Raw genomic sequence first — 14,998 nt, 5'->3', positions numbered from 1 at the left:
ACTTACTTAATCCATTTTTAATAAATGATATCTTATTTGACGTTTCACAATTGTGAATATATTGATTACCTATCTAATTAACCATAATTTAGTCAAAAGAAAAAACAAATTGTGGAATATAAAAGACTACATAACATAAAATCAATAAATTTTACACTAAAATTTGAAAACTACATATAATTTAAAGCAAAAAAATAAATATCTTCAGAACGTTATCTATTAAAAATAGAGTGAGTAAGTTTTAAATGCCTTGACCATTACAATTCTGAATATTATTTGTTGACTAAAATATTCATTTCCATTTTTCGTTATTGACTATGATAAATGCGTTTTTAGTCATAAGTCAATAACTCTAATTACTACACTTTCCTTAGACACGGCCAAAACTGATGCAGATCTTTGAAGATGTTTGCGCAATGGGTTAAGGGTGTTCATGCCCAATTCTTCACTCGTGTTCTGGGCTAACTGAGAGTGGTCTTCTTTGAGACACTTGTTAAACTGCAGGCTTTGCCAACAAAATTTGAAATAAACAGATTTATGTATTTTCTTGCCAGACTTATCGAATCTGAATACCAAAATATTCGAGCAGTCTAAAAATTACATTGCTTAAAACAAATTAAATTAGTTAAAGTAGAATTGGGAAAATCGTTTGGTAAAACAGATATTTTAATAGTAAGCTATTGGCCAAACCTATGTTATCAACAACATAACATGACATTGACAATGATATCAAGGCCCTTTCTTTAATTCACTCTCATGTGCTTCTTGTTATTATTTGATGTTTGTTTTGATTTAATATTTTATTGTTATTTTGTCAAACTGATATAATATATGGTTACTTTATAAGTTTTAAGATGCAATACAATTTTAAACCGTTCTCGAAGTGTTATTATCCAAATCCAATTCCATTAATAAGAATATTAGAATGGGATTTAGATGTGTAAATCCAAAAACTCCAAAATCCAAATTATCAGATTTACGGATATCCAAACGTCCATACTCAATCCGAGCGTTTACAATTGAATGAAATACTTCCAGTGGAGAAAAAAAAAAGAAGACTGGTTTCCAAAAGAAGAAAAACAAATGAAATAAAAGACGTATTTATAGCGGCTCAGGTCCGCAGAAAATCTGTAAAAACAATAAGCCCATTAGACTGGCCCAGGTTTGCAACAAATCTGCCAAAAATCCTTTTTAAGTGGCGTCTTCAGTAAACCCTAAATATATAAACTCATCACTCAATTTTCGCTGCCCTTCACCTCGTCCTTGTAGCGCCTCTCTCTCTCTCTGTAAGGTTCGTCTCTGAACTCTTCTGCAACAGGTGTTCGATTACTTTTTTGTACGAATTTTAATCTGTGTCTTGTTCGTAACTCTTCAGCTTTCTTCTTGCTGACACCTGTTTCGCTTCATTACAAATCACTTTTGGATTGAATGTTTTTTAACCTTTGTTTGCAGATTTAAAAAGGAGCTTTTGCTTTTACTTAGTTTCCAAGGCAATTCAACATGTCTGGGTAAGCTTTCTCTTTCGATGTAGCCATGTTGTTCACATTTCACATTTCTCAAAATGTCTTCTGAATCTCTGACTGATCTGAAGTTTAGTGTTCACAGATTCATTTCTAGGTTTGATAGATAGGGACTTATTCATGTTGTAATTGCTGAAGGTTAGGGTTTGTAGATTCATTTTTAAGTTTATAGATTAGGACTTGTGTTTGTACTAATTTAGGTTTAGTCACAGAGAATCAATGCTGACGTTTAGGTTTTTGTAATTTATCTTTAATCACATACAATCAGTTTTCACAATCATATATCGCTTACTTTTGCACAATCTTTGTTTTTTTTATAATAAAGTAATTTTTTTCTTTCCTCTCTTTTTGGTTTTTTTAAAGTGATGAAGCTGCTGCTGCTCCTGCTGTTGTTCCTCCGGTTGCTGAGGCAGCTGCTATTCCAGAGGACATGGATCTGTTGACTGCATTGGAGTTGACGCTAAGGAAAGCTCGTGCTCACGGTGGTGTGGTTCGTGGCCTCCATGAAAGCGCTAAGCTTATCGAGAAGCGTTCTGCTCAGCTCTGTGTCTTGGCCGAAGATTGCAACCAGCCTGATTACGTCAAGCTGGTCAAGGCTCTTTGCGCTGATCACAGCATCAACTTGCTTACTGTTCCAAGCGCTAAAACTCTCGGGGAGTGGGCTGGTGTAAGTATAGTTCTCTTAATTGTCTGAAGTAATGTTTTGTTGCTGTGTTATCAAGACTTGCATTTTGTGATAATCTTGGATGTGGTTTTGCAGCTTTGCAAGATTGATTCAGAGGGCAATGCAAGGAAGGTTGTTGGGTGCTCGTGCCTTGTAGTCAAGGTAGAGAGTCTTTTTTTACCTGTGTCTTAATCCATGAATCTTATTAATATATAATGTGTTTTGACTTGTGTGTCTGGTGATTTATTCGTGGTGCTACTGTTGAACAGGATTACGGTGAGGAGACAACTGCACTCAACATCGTCAAGAAGCATATTGAATCTAACTAAAATCAGCAAATGTCGGATCTCTCAACCATATGCTTCCCATTCCCAAAAGAAAACCCGTTTCATTTTTCTTGTGTCCACTTTCTGTTCCTCTTTTGTCTTATTCGTTGTTTTTGAATATTGAATACAAAACTTGTTAGTAGACAGGTCTTGAGATTTGTTTGGAAAATGCAAGTTTTGCGGTTAACTAGGCTGCTCGCTCTCTTCATTCAATATACTCGATTTCCATAATTTACGGAATTGAGAAACAGACGGTCAATATCAATATAACCAAACCAAGATAGGTTGTGAAGGAACCTCGTTTCCTTGATGAATGAGTTTAAACGTCTAAAGATGAAAGACACAAACTCTATCGATGCTTTCTCATGCAAGATATCATAATTGGCCTCGAAATCGGCAGCTTTAAGTTAATTTTGTAAAAACCTAAGCTAGTTAAAAAAAATTCTAAATAGCTTATCGCGAATCAAGTATATTCAGATCATAGTTTCCCTTAAAAAGATTTCACTCCTTTTTTATGGCGATGAGTCGGGTCGGGTCGAAGCAATAATAATAGGCCATGTTTTTAACATGTACCAGGGACACTAAACGCTGTCGTTCTGAACATATATATTCACAAATTTTTATAAACCGGGATCCGGTTTAGATATACACAAACCTCTGGTTTTGCCCTTTGTGCTTGCTGAGTTTTGCTCCTCCTTGGTGTTGAACGAACGCCTGAGCTTGAGTCTTTTGACCCGAGATTCGTCTTTCAATGGCTCATCTTCCCAGAGTTCTTATGGTGAGTCAATTAGGGTTTATATGATCTCGATTCTACTTCCCAATCTTCACTTCTTTAATCTCCTCGCTTTGATTTTTTACCGTCAGGTGGCGGAGAAGCCCAGCATTGCTCTCTCCATAGCTTCAGTTCTCTCTCATGGACAGGTTTCCTTCCTCTCCTCTGTCTTCTCTCTAATTGGTATTATTATTTTGTCATCTCTAATGACTGACACCAAGCAGACACCTTTTGTGTGTTTTGATTGTTAAAGTTTCAAACTTTTCTCTGTGGGTTCCTTTTGATTTAGAAGTTGAGTAGTCTTTTTGGGGACTTGAATAACCGGTTGGTTTCCTTCTGTGTTTCACTTTGGATGTCTGAATTGGCTTTGTAAGATACATTAAGACCGGTTATGATGTTGAGACTTTTGGTTTCGTTGCTTAGTTCTGTAATCAGCACGTTTTTTACTTAATTGTTGGGTCATTTGGTTTGCTTCTTTTTGCATTCAGATGTCTACAAGGAGAGGCAGTACAGAGGTGCATGAATTTGATGGGATGTTCAGAGGCTCCAAAGCTCATTATAGAGTCACTTCTGTTATTGGTCATGTTTTCAGGTTCTCTCTTGCCTATATAAGATTATTTATACCTACCAAGAGAAACACGAGTGATTGCTGCTTCATAGATTTTACCTTTCAACAGTAGAATCTTCCTTATTGTGTGTGCATCACACTTTCTTTATGAAATGCATTGCACATTACCTCTAATGCTTTGAAATCGTTGCTTGCATCTTCTCTGTTAGCTAGTATTTTTCCTGCTGCACTTTGAGAGTTTTTTCATCCGTTTTTAATACTTCTTGAACTCGATCTCGTATAGAAAGGCGCTGAGGAAATTACCGCTTGCAGACATTCTTAGTTAATTCAAGGCAGATTTCTCAGTCTTTTTAAATGCCACTCTCATATTCCAGTGTAGATTTCCCAGAAAAGTATCAGAATTGGTCAACCATTGATCCACAAGATCTTTTCGACGCCCCAATTCATAAAAAAGAGTCAAACCCAAAGGTAAAAATACTTCTCACCGTCTTCTTATGTCTCTTTTATCTGTGCATAGGGACTGTTTGAGCTGCTTTTTTTTTGGCTTTTACCTTGGATATGTTATAGCAATATTTGTACACGTAAAGGATGAGCTTTTGCTTTAGTAAGAAACAGTATGCATTGACTTTTTGGAACACGAATTATACTTTTTTAGTTAGTTAGTAGTCGAGAGGCATCTTTCTTGTGGGGTTATATGCTACATGCGTTATTTTATGTCTACGCTAATGTTCACATTTCTCTAACAGTTACGGTCTTCAACTCTCAGGCTCATATTTGTAGGCATTTAAGTAATGAAGCTCGTGGCTGCAGTTATATGGTGTTGTGGTTGGATTGTGATCGTGAAGGGGAGAATATATGTTTTGAAGGCAAGTCTATAGTTACCGTTTTTCTTCTCACCAGCTTTTGGTTGAAACATTTAGAATCTACTGTTTCTAATCGTTGCATCCATTCTGTTGGTAATGGCTGCATTTATGACTCTACTTTCTTTGTTTTTGCTAAATGAAACATATCATACTATTTTGAACCTTTGGATTATGCCAGCATCTAGTGGTAGACTCTTTAAGAGGTCGTAGTAGATATTCCAGTTGTACAGTTGGCTCCTGCGTATGTGGTGCAGTAATCAACATCTTAATCTTTTTTCTCCTGCAAAAGCACATTTTCTATGCCACTCATATTTGAGCATGCGCCTCTTTTTGATGACCGTTTCTCTAACTGATTGACCATTATAATTTCTGTAGTTATCGAGTGCACTGGCTTCGACATGAAAGATAGTAAGAGAAAAGTTTATCGGGCAAAATTTTCCTCTGTTACTGAGAAAGATATATCAAAGGCCATGGACAACCTTGTCGAACCAAACAGGGATGAGGCACTCGCAGTAGATGCTCGTCAAGAGATAGATCTAAAAGTTGGTGTGGCGTTCTCGCGATTCCAAACAAGTTTTTTCCAAGGCAAATATCAGAATCTTGACTGCAGAGTTATCTCGTCAGTTTCCTCTCGTCTCCTTCCTTTCCTCTCTTTTTGGTTCGTGTTTAATTCTTTCAGCTACTGAAGATCGTTTTAAATGTTTATTTACAGCTATGGGCCATGCCAGACTCCTACTCTTGGGTTCTGTGTGCAACGTTACATGCAGATTAATACTTTCAAACCTGAAAAGTTTTGGTCTCTGCGACCTCATTTAATGAAGGATGGTTATGAGCTTCAACTAGAGTGGGATAGACGTAGATTGTTCGACCTGGAAGTTAGTGTTCCGTTCTTCTGTTTAGAATTTAGTTGACATTCTTCATTGTTGCTTTCCAATCTAACATTGAGATATATATTCATGGTTTTCAAAAATTCTAGGCTGCTGTTGTGTTTCAAAAGTTGGTTGTGGAAGGCAGAACTGCAGAAGTGATTGACGTATCAGAAAAGCAGGAAGTCAAAGGTCGTCCAGCTGGTCTTAACACAGTGAATCTGCTAAAGGTGAGAGAAGTCATGAGTCTTGATTACTATTCCCCCAAAATGAACTAGTCTGGTTATATATTACACCTAGGCGAACACCATATCCTGTACTAGTAATCCCAAAGCACCGACTTGAAAACTGGAATCTGCATTCATCCAAAGATTATTTTGTTTCTAGCAGCTTCATGGCTGTTATTGGGGATGAATAGGCAAAACAAATCGAGATGTTTGTTCTAGTTTAGTTGAAGCAAGTTATATTCAAATTACTCCCCTGATCTAGCATAACAATAGCGATTACACAGGTTGCATCAAGTGCTTTAGGGTTTGGACCTCAGACGGCTATGCATCTTGCCGAGAGATTGTATACTCAAGGCTTCATCAGGTTCGCTTGCTCCATTATCCAGATTATTAATTTTTGTCATTTAATTCCTCTTTGCTGGCTTATAATTGGCTGATTTTAGGACTTCAAATCGTTATTGAATGGTTGTTATGTTTGTGCATAACTGCATATAAGAACTACATATAAATAGCAGACTGAAAGAAAAACTTAATTTATTTAAACCTGCTCCCTGTCATCACGATAATGGATTTTTTTTACTCAAAGCTCTTATGTTGTGTGCTAGCTATCCGCGCACGGAAAGCACAGCCTATCCTTCTTCATTCGATTTCACAGACACACTCAGAGCACAAGTTAGCAATCCAGTATGGGGCGGTTACGTACAGAGACTTCTCTCAGACGGCTTTCAAAAGCCAAAGTCAGGAACTGATGCTGGAGACCATCCTCCTATCACACCAATGCGAGCAGCAACCGAGGGCATTGTCGGAGGAGATGCCTGGCGACTCTATCAGTATGTCTGTCAACATTTTATTGGCACTGTCTCACCTAACTGCAAGTACATAAGGTAAATAAAGCCTTGATTGTAGTTTGAACCATGTCAGTTACAGCCTCTTCTTTGCACATCTTATATTTGTACTATTCTCTTTGGATGGATTACTCAGGACTAAAGTGGAATTGTCAATTGGTGGAGAAATCTTCCATTGTACGGGGCAGCGTGTGACAGAAAAAGGGTTTACAGCTATAATGCCATGGTCTGCAGTAGACGAGAAAAAACTCCCTTCTTTTCTCAAAGGAGAGAAGATTGAAGTTTCAAGAGTGGAGCTGTATGAGGTAGATTCTCCTCCAGCTGTACATTGAGTTCCAGTTTTAGTTTATCCTTTCTATTTGTCTTTAAATGTTGTGAAATCTACAGGGCAACACTTCGCCTCCGGACTTCCTTACTGAGAGTGAGCTGATATCTCTAATGGAGAAACATGGAATAGGTACAGATGCATCAATCCCTGTGCATATAAACAACATTGGTGAACGTAACTATGTTCAGGTGGGTTAACTTGAATGCGGTGTGCTTTTCTTTATGATTATCATGTTAGTCACTTAGGAGGATCTATTCTTGTTTTCTGTGAAAGTTTGTTAGTCTGGTTTACGCTCTTTTGCAGGTCCAATCTGGGAGGAAATTGGTTCCAACGGCACTAGGAATCACGCTGATAAGAGGCTATCAATGTATCGATCCAGACCTTTGCTTACCAGACATCCGGAGCTTTATCGAGCAACAAATCACTCTTGTCGCCAAGGGCCAAGCCGACCATTCACACGTTGTGCAGCATGTGATTCAGCAATTCCGGCGTAAATTCAGCTATTTTGTTCAACAGGTGTGCAAAAAAAGGCTTATGTTATGTTATCTTTGAAGGCTTAGTTAGATAATGTTTTTTGATTTAAATGATCATATCCGGCCCCTACTCAATATCTCTTTTATATTTTTCTTTTCAGATTGAGCACATGGATGCCCTCTTTGAAGCACAATTCTCTCCTCTGGCTGATTCTGGTCGCGCTTTAAGCAAATGTGGCAAGTGCTTGCGGTACATGAAACACATCACAGCAGTCCCACCACGTCTCTTCTGCGGCACATGTGAAGAAGTTTATTATCTTCCTCAGAAGGGCACAGTCAAGGTAGAAACCGCATCATCATCTAAATTCTTAAGCTGGAACCTCAGTGAATCTAAATGCGAATCTGAAGCCTTTGTTATGTGAATTTCTTACAGCTATACAAGGAACTCACGTGTCCTTTAGACAACTTCGAGCTCGTGATCTATTCAGTGCCAGGAACCGAGGGGAAGTCCTTTCCGTTATGTCCATACTGCTACAACTCTCCTCCATTCGAAGGAATAGACACACTCTTTGGAGCAGCTAAGACGGCTAATGCTTCTGCCAAAACCAAAACAGGCTCAGGCATGCCGTGTTCTCTCTGTCCTCATCCCACATGCCCACACTCTCTGAGAAACCAAGGAGTCTGCGCTTGTCCAGAGTGTGAAGGCACACTCGTCTTGGACCCGGTGAGCTTCCCCAAGTGGAAACTTAACTGCAACTTGTGTAGCTGCATTGTAATGCTTCCGGAAGGTGCTCACCGCATCGCCACCACTAGTAACCGGTGTCCCGAGTGCGATTCAGCCATCATTGAAATCGACTTCAACAAGAAAACTACTCCTCTGGAGAACGGCGCCACTCTGCATCAAGGATGCGTTCTCTGTGATGAATTGCTGCTCTCACTGGTTGAAGTCAAACATGGGAGGTCTTTTGTGAGGCGTGGAGGTAGGGGAAGAGGACGTGGGAGAGGCCGAGGCAGAGGAGGGAGAAGAGGCTCAAAAGCTGTCGATCCAAAAATGAGTTTCAGAGACTTTTAAAACCCTAGAAAACCCTAAAATTTCATGTGTTGTCCTTGCGTTACTTGCATCAAAAGTAAAACAGATGGACATTCAAAGATCTTACGTATGCTTGCAATCTAAGGAAACTCTTCATTATTTATTTTGTGGCTTAACACTTCTAGTTAAGGAGAAAAACTAAACATTCAATGGTTTGGAAAAAGGGTCTAGGTGGTTCTAATTCATAGAAACATAATTTTGTAAATAAAGTTCAATAAATCAAAAGTTCTGAAATAAATGAAAATTAATTTGCACTGAATTAGATTATTTCTGGGAAGATCTATAGACATGGTTCTTATTAGGTATGAACACATTTTTAACCGTTGTCTACTTGTAAACCTACTAACTGCATTCTACAGTAAAAATGGTGGGTAGACAAATCCAGTTGGCGTAGATGGACATTTGACATCTCTAGTGCTAAACGTCCATTGTCAGTCATATTTTAAGGTTGAAATGATGCGTTTTGGTTGTAGTTGAACGATCATAAGCTGTCTAAATCTATTTGTTAACTAATTATCATTTCCTGTCAATTTTTTGTTCGTTTACATTTAAAACTTTGAATTTATAGGCATATAGACATATTTACTTAGCAATCGTCTTGACATATATGGCATAATGCAGTATACATAGATCATTGGTAACATATGGTAGGATTTGGACATGGATGAATCCATGGAGAGACTAAAATTTTGTTTAGGATATTGATAGAAGAAATTAACAATGTGTTGGGTTAATGTTTTAGTGTTCAGCGGTTCTATTGTGTCTCTGATTTGATTATCATTGGGAGGAATGTTTCATCGATGTTAGCGTCGGTTGGTCCCGGATTTAGAGGGAAATTATGGCTTAGCCAAAATTCCTCCTAATTCACAAAAGAAAATTGATAGAAGAACAACGTAGACTTGTTTATAGCTTGTAATGGTATTGATATGGCAAAATGTTGTAGGATCATTGGTGATTAATGATTGGTTTCGGATTTGATTATTAGTGCAGAGGTAGAGAAGCGATATCAAGCCGGTTGGGTCTGTCGCCAAAGTCTCTGTCTTCTTAATTTTGTTAAACTCAAGTCAAATAATGCCACAAATCAAGCAACGCGCATTACGGTTTTTTATTAGATTTATTAGAGGCCATTTAAGAAAATTTGTTGTAACTACAAAAGAAACTAACAATTTTAGTGGCATCAGTCGATCCCTGCATCAGTTGATCCCTAACCTTTATTGAAATGCTTTGCAAAAGCAAATGACTCGATACATTGCTTCTGCTAAGAAAATAAATTAAAATACAATAAAGTATTTTCAAATATTCACTGAAACTTTTTAAAAATATTTCTGCTTTTTTATACATGAAGATCTTTTTATAGTTGATTTAAAAATATGTTGATTTAATTTAAAACGAAATTTTGTTAAAATAATATTTTTTAAGAAAATATGAATTTAAAATTACATAGTACTAGCGATGATGGTAGGATGAGCCACAGTATTTTGACCAAATATTGATTTTTGGAAACACAAGAAGTTTCTATACACATACCTACGTATGTATATGATTATAAAAATCAAGAAATATTTCTATTTGATATCTGAAATCATCTCACTGATATATGATTGTTATAATTTTAATTTTAATTTGACTAATATATGATTATTAGTTATTGCGTGTAATCTCTGACTTTTGTCGTTCCCAACTCGACATGGATCGTCAAATCAAAAACACCACACAACAACATTCACAGCAACAACAGCAATGAAGAACAACAATTCATCAAGTGCCATAAAGAATCATCCATGTAAGAAGAAACAAACCACTCTTCTACTTCTCCTTTCTCTCCTCACCACCTCCCTCCTTCTCCTTCGTCTCTCCCAAAACAAAATCATCCTCATCACCCCCACCACTACTACCTCCGACTCCGATCACCATCAGGATTCATGCCTCGGCCGCTACATATACATCCATAACCTACCTTCTCGATTCAACACCGACATCCTCCAAGACTGCGAGTCGATTTCAAGACCAAAGGACAAGATCAGCATGTGTAAGTACCTCGAAAACTTCGGATTCGGACCGATGATCGGTGATGCTGTCTCCGTAGATTCTCGGTACTCTTCGAGCTGGTACGCGACTAATCAGTTCATGCTTGAAGTGATATTCCACGAGAAGATGAAGAGATACGAGTGCTTGACGAGAAACTCTTCGTTGGCTTCTGCTTTTTATATACCTTACTACGCTGGTCTCGATTTCCGGCGGAATCTGCGGCGGCGAAACGTCGCTGAAAGAGACGCCGCCGGGAAGGAAATGTTCAAATGGCTCAAAAAGCAACCTCAGTGGAAAGGTACGTATGCGTGTTTTTAATTATTCTTGATAAGTTTCTTTTTGACCCTCATGCTTTTTATTATTTACAATTATTGCCTGTTACTTATGATTTTGTCAATTTATCAACCTAGCTTTTTTTTTTTTTTTTGTGAAAATCAACCTAGCTATTTAAAAAGTGATAGCTACTTACCAACAATTTTTCTTTCTTTTCCTCACCACCGACGACTTATCTTTTGATAGAAAATTCAAACTCTTTTGAAGTATTCTTTGTGTCAGCAAAAACATAAATTACAAACGATAACTACACAAGAAAATCCAGAAATAAATTATTTTATAAAGACTTTAAGGTATTTTTTGTTTCTTTTTTAACACTACTTTATATGATAAATCATGGAAATTGTTATATTGATCATTTTTACAACTGATAATTGAAAGGTCTGATGGATTTTATGTATTTTGTAAAGACGTCAAAGGAAATTTTAATCTATTAAATGGTCAAATTTGTTCGGTTGATAAAAGAAATAAATAGGTTATGGACTTCTCGTTATACACTTATACTAATGTTGTCGGCCAATTATTATTTTTACATAACTAAAAATTGTTTATATCTTGTCCAGGTATGTCAGGTAAAGACCATTTTCTCGTAATCGGTCGGATATCACGAGACTTCCGGCGAAACCCCGACAACAACTCTCTATGGGGAACCAACTTAATGCTATTACCAGAGTCACAAAACCTCTCTTTCCTCACCATTGAACGAAGTCCAACGAGCGACAACGAATTCGCAATTCCTTATCCAACCTACTTTCACCCCACTTCAACCGTCGAGATTCGCCAGTGGCAAGACAAGATCAAACTCACAAACCGAACAACACTCTTCTCATTTGCCGGAGCTCAAAGGCCGAGCAGAAGCCAGAACGGTTTGGTTCGCAGTCAAGTCATCCAACAATGTAAGAGTTCTTCCGGGACTTGTACGTTTCTTGACTGTGACGTTAAAGCCAACGGCTGCGATGATCCGATGAGTCTGATGAAACTTTTTGAGAGTTCTGTTTTCTGCTTACAACCACCGGGTGATTCGTTAACCAGAAGATCGGTGTTTGATTCTATCTTAGCCGGTTGTATTCCGGTTTTCTTTAACCAAAGAAGTGCACACAAGCAATATTCATGGCACTTACCGAATAATGACGGGGAATATTCGGTTTATATACCGGTTAAGGAGCTGAGAAACGGAGGAAAGAGCAGAATTGAAGAGATTTTGCGGGGAATACCGAATGAGAAAGTGATCGGTTTGAGAGCAAACGTAATAAGATTGGTTCCGAAGATTATGTACACTAAACCAAACCGTTACAAACCGGATAGAGAAACTCTTGAAGATGCTTTTGATGTTGCTATGGAGGGAGTCATCAAGAGAATAGAAGAAAAAAGAGAGAAATTCAAGAGTAATTAGACCCAAAAGGAATACATTCTTACATTTGTTTTTGTATTTAGATATTCAATTATCTTGTAGAATGTTTCTCATTCTTTTACATAAATTAAAAATAGATAAAAATATTTACATGTTTACCAATTTTAAATAGATTAAAATACTATGTGAAAAGGAAACTCCACCAAGAAATGTAATGCTAAAAATAAAACCCATTCTTTCTTTATTATTAGTTCGTAATCTGTCTATATTTCTCACTTAGTATGCGTTTATAAAGCTAACAATGTGAAGAAGGAATTATTCTTGGGTTCACTCCCTAGGATGAACCTCTAGATTCACCAACCAATAGTGTTTGAGTATTTGATATTTGATATCTTTTAAAAAAGGAAACATAATTGAATTTCCAAATTAGATTAAAATAAAAAAATATTAAATACATAAAAATAATAATAGTTACAATAAATAAATAAATTAATATTATTAAGCCTTCAGTAAAATACTAAATCGTATATCCTAAATCATAAAACCTATACCCTAAATCCTAAACCCAAAAAATTTAGGTAAACCCTAAGCCTTTTGATAAATCCTAAACCCTAAACCTTTTGATAAATCCTAAATCCTAAATCATAAATATTAAAAACTAAATCATAAAAAACCTAAACCCTAAATACTAATCACTAAACCCTAAACCTTTGGGTAAACCTCGAACCCTTGGATAATTCATGAACATGTAGGTTCATCGACCAATATATAAAGTTTTAAGTTTATCATTTATCCAAGGGTTCAGGGTTTACTCAAGGGTTTAGGGTTTAGTGATTAGGATTTAGGGTTTAGTGTTCTTATGATTCAGTTTTTAATATTCGTGATTTAGGGTTTAGGATTTATCAAAAGGCTTAAGTTTAACTAAAATTTTTGAGTTTAGGATTTACCTAAGATTTTAGGGTTTAGGATTTAGTGTATAGGGTTTAGTATTGTACTAAAAGCTTAATAATATTAATTTATTTATTTTTTGTAACTATTACTATTTTTATGAATTTATATTTTTATTTTAAAAATATAATATAGTTTAGAAATTAAATTTTGTTTCCTTTTTCAAAAGATATCAAATATCAAATACTCAAACAGTATTGGTTGGTGAATCTTGAAGTTCACCCTAGGGGTGAACCTAAGAATAACTCGTGAAGAAGTTAAACACACTAATCCGTGTGAGTTTCAAAAAAAAAAAAACACACCAATCCGTGTTCAAAAGAAAACAAAAACAGTAAGAACAATACTTGGGTTCACCCCTGAGGTGAACTTATGAATTCACCTCTTTCCTTATTTCAATTATATTGCCATAAATATTAATGTCACATAAATAAATAAATTATAAATTATAAAAGAAGTAAACTTTAAATCATAAACTCTAAATTCGAACCCTAAACCCAAATCTTAGATTTTTAATTTTAAACCATACCTTAAACCCAAACCTATACCCTAAATCTTAAATCTAAATTTAAATCATAAACCCTAAACTCAAACCATAAACCCTAAACCCAAACTCTAAACCCTAAACCCAAACTCTAAACGCTAAATCCTAAACCTTAAACCCAAAATGTAAATCATAAACCCAAATTTTTCAAATACCTTTGGGTTAATGATCATCAAATGTATTTTCAAATACATTTTAGTGTATAGAGTTCGGGTTTATGGTTTACAGTTTGGGTTTAAGGTTTAGGATTTAGGGTTTAGAGTTTGGGTTTAGGGTTTAGAGTTTGGGTTTAGGGTTTATGGTTTGGGTTTAGGGTCTAGGATTTAAATTTAGATTTATGATTTAGGGTATATAGTTTGGGTTTAGGGTATAGTTTGGATTTAGGGTTTAGGGTTTGGTTTAAAATTTAAAATTTAAAATTTGGATTTAGGATTTGAATTTAGAGTTTATGATTTTAAATTTACTTTTTGTAATTTATAATTTATTTATAATGTGATATTAATGTTTATGGCAATTTGATTGAAATAAGGAAATAGGTGAATTTATAAGTTCACCCCAGGGGTGAACCTAAGTATTGTTGAAACAAAAACGCGCACATTAATCAAATCTAAAGACTTTTTCTTGGGTTCACCAACCAATAGGAAGTTGTCATTTTAAATCTAGTATCTTTTAATTAAGGAAACAAAATAACTTACCAAATTATGTTATGCTTTTAAAATAAATAAAAAGATTAAATAAATAAAAATAACAATAGTTCTAAAAAATATTATTTTTAAAAAAATATTTATTTATAAGATTTAGAGTTTAGTGTTTAAGATTTATAGTTTAGAATTTATCCAAATGTTTATTGTTTTTCCAAGGGTTAGAGTTTACCCAAGGGTTTAGGGTTTAGGATTAGAATTTAGGGTTTAGTGTTTTGTTGACAACATGTTTAGTGTTTTTCCAAGGGTTTAGGGTTTACCCAAGGGTTTAGGGTTTAGGATTAGAGTTTAGGGTTTAGTATTAGAGTTTAGGGTTTAGTTGACAACATTATTTTTTTAATTCGTTTTTATATATTATTTTTATTTATTTTTAAATTTTATTTTGAAAAGATATGACAAGTTATTTGTTTCCTTAATTAAAAGATAATAAATCTAAAATGACAATTTTCTATTGGTTGGTGAACCTTTAGGTTCACCAACCAATAGTATTTAGTTATTTCAAATTTGACATCTTTTGAAAAAGGAAACAAAATATTGTCAAATTATATTACGTT

The 14,998-nt window shown here is 35.6% G+C and overlaps 3 protein-coding genes across 5 annotated transcripts; all 3 read left to right on the top strand.

The window, feature by feature from the left end:
- Nucleotides 1-1,202: 1,202 nt before the first annotated feature.
- Nucleotides 1,203-2,697, top strand: LOC108844510 (40S ribosomal protein S12-2). 2 transcript variants are annotated; one of them, XM_018617775.2, is made up of 5 exons: nt 1,203-1,291; nt 1,453-1,508; nt 1,884-2,187; nt 2,281-2,346; nt 2,454-2,697. In XM_018617775.2, the coding sequence occupies exons 2-5, from the start codon at nt 1,501-1,503 to the stop codon at nt 2,511-2,513; spliced, it is 438 nt and encodes a 145-aa protein (XP_018473277.1). In that variant the 5' UTR covers nt 1,203-1,291; nt 1,453-1,500; the 3' UTR covers nt 2,514-2,697. The 2 variants fall into 2 exon arrangements, with proteins under 2 accessions (XP_018473277.1, XP_056860850.1); XM_057004870.1 differs by having other exon boundaries at nt 1,244-1,286.
- A 441-nt stretch (nt 2,698-3,138) lies between these two features.
- Nucleotides 3,139-8,645, top strand: LOC108848032 (DNA topoisomerase 3-beta). Of its 2 annotated transcripts, none has more exons than XM_018621436.2 (15): nt 3,139-3,288; nt 3,375-3,431; nt 3,771-3,874; nt 4,225-4,318; nt 4,617-4,716; nt 5,089-5,332; nt 5,426-5,588; nt 5,690-5,809; nt 6,091-6,170; nt 6,412-6,690; nt 6,788-6,956; nt 7,039-7,167; nt 7,283-7,495; nt 7,614-7,793; nt 7,886-8,645. In XM_018621436.2, exons 1-15 carry the CDS (start codon nt 3,262-3,264, stop codon nt 8,522-8,524), a joined length of 2,598 nt encoding a protein of 865 aa, XP_018476938.2. In that variant the 5' UTR covers nt 3,139-3,261; the 3' UTR covers nt 8,525-8,645. The 2 variants fall into 2 exon arrangements, with proteins under 2 accessions (XP_018476938.2, XP_056860849.1); XM_057004869.1 differs by having other exon boundaries at nt 3,185-3,288; nt 4,230-4,318.
- Nucleotides 8,646-10,126: 1,481 nt separating this feature from the next.
- LOC108836186 (probable xyloglucan galactosyltransferase GT15) lies at nt 10,127-12,412 on the top strand. Its single transcript, XM_018609375.2, has 2 exons — nt 10,127-10,868; nt 11,467-12,412. Exons 1-2 carry the CDS (start codon nt 10,283-10,285, stop codon nt 12,294-12,296), a joined length of 1,416 nt encoding a protein of 471 aa, XP_018464877.1. The 5' UTR covers nt 10,127-10,282; the 3' UTR covers nt 12,297-12,412.
- Nucleotides 12,413-14,998: the final 2,586 nt, after the last annotated feature.

Source organism: Raphanus sativus, chromosome 3, assembly GCF_000801105.2.
Source record: "Raphanus sativus cultivar WK10039 chromosome 3, ASM80110v3, whole genome shotgun sequence".
Lineage (NCBI taxonomy): Eukaryota > Viridiplantae > Streptophyta > Magnoliopsida > Brassicales > Brassicaceae > Raphanus > Raphanus sativus.
Note: the sequence above shows the minus strand (reverse complement) of the source record. Positions and strands in the feature narration are given on the sequence as shown.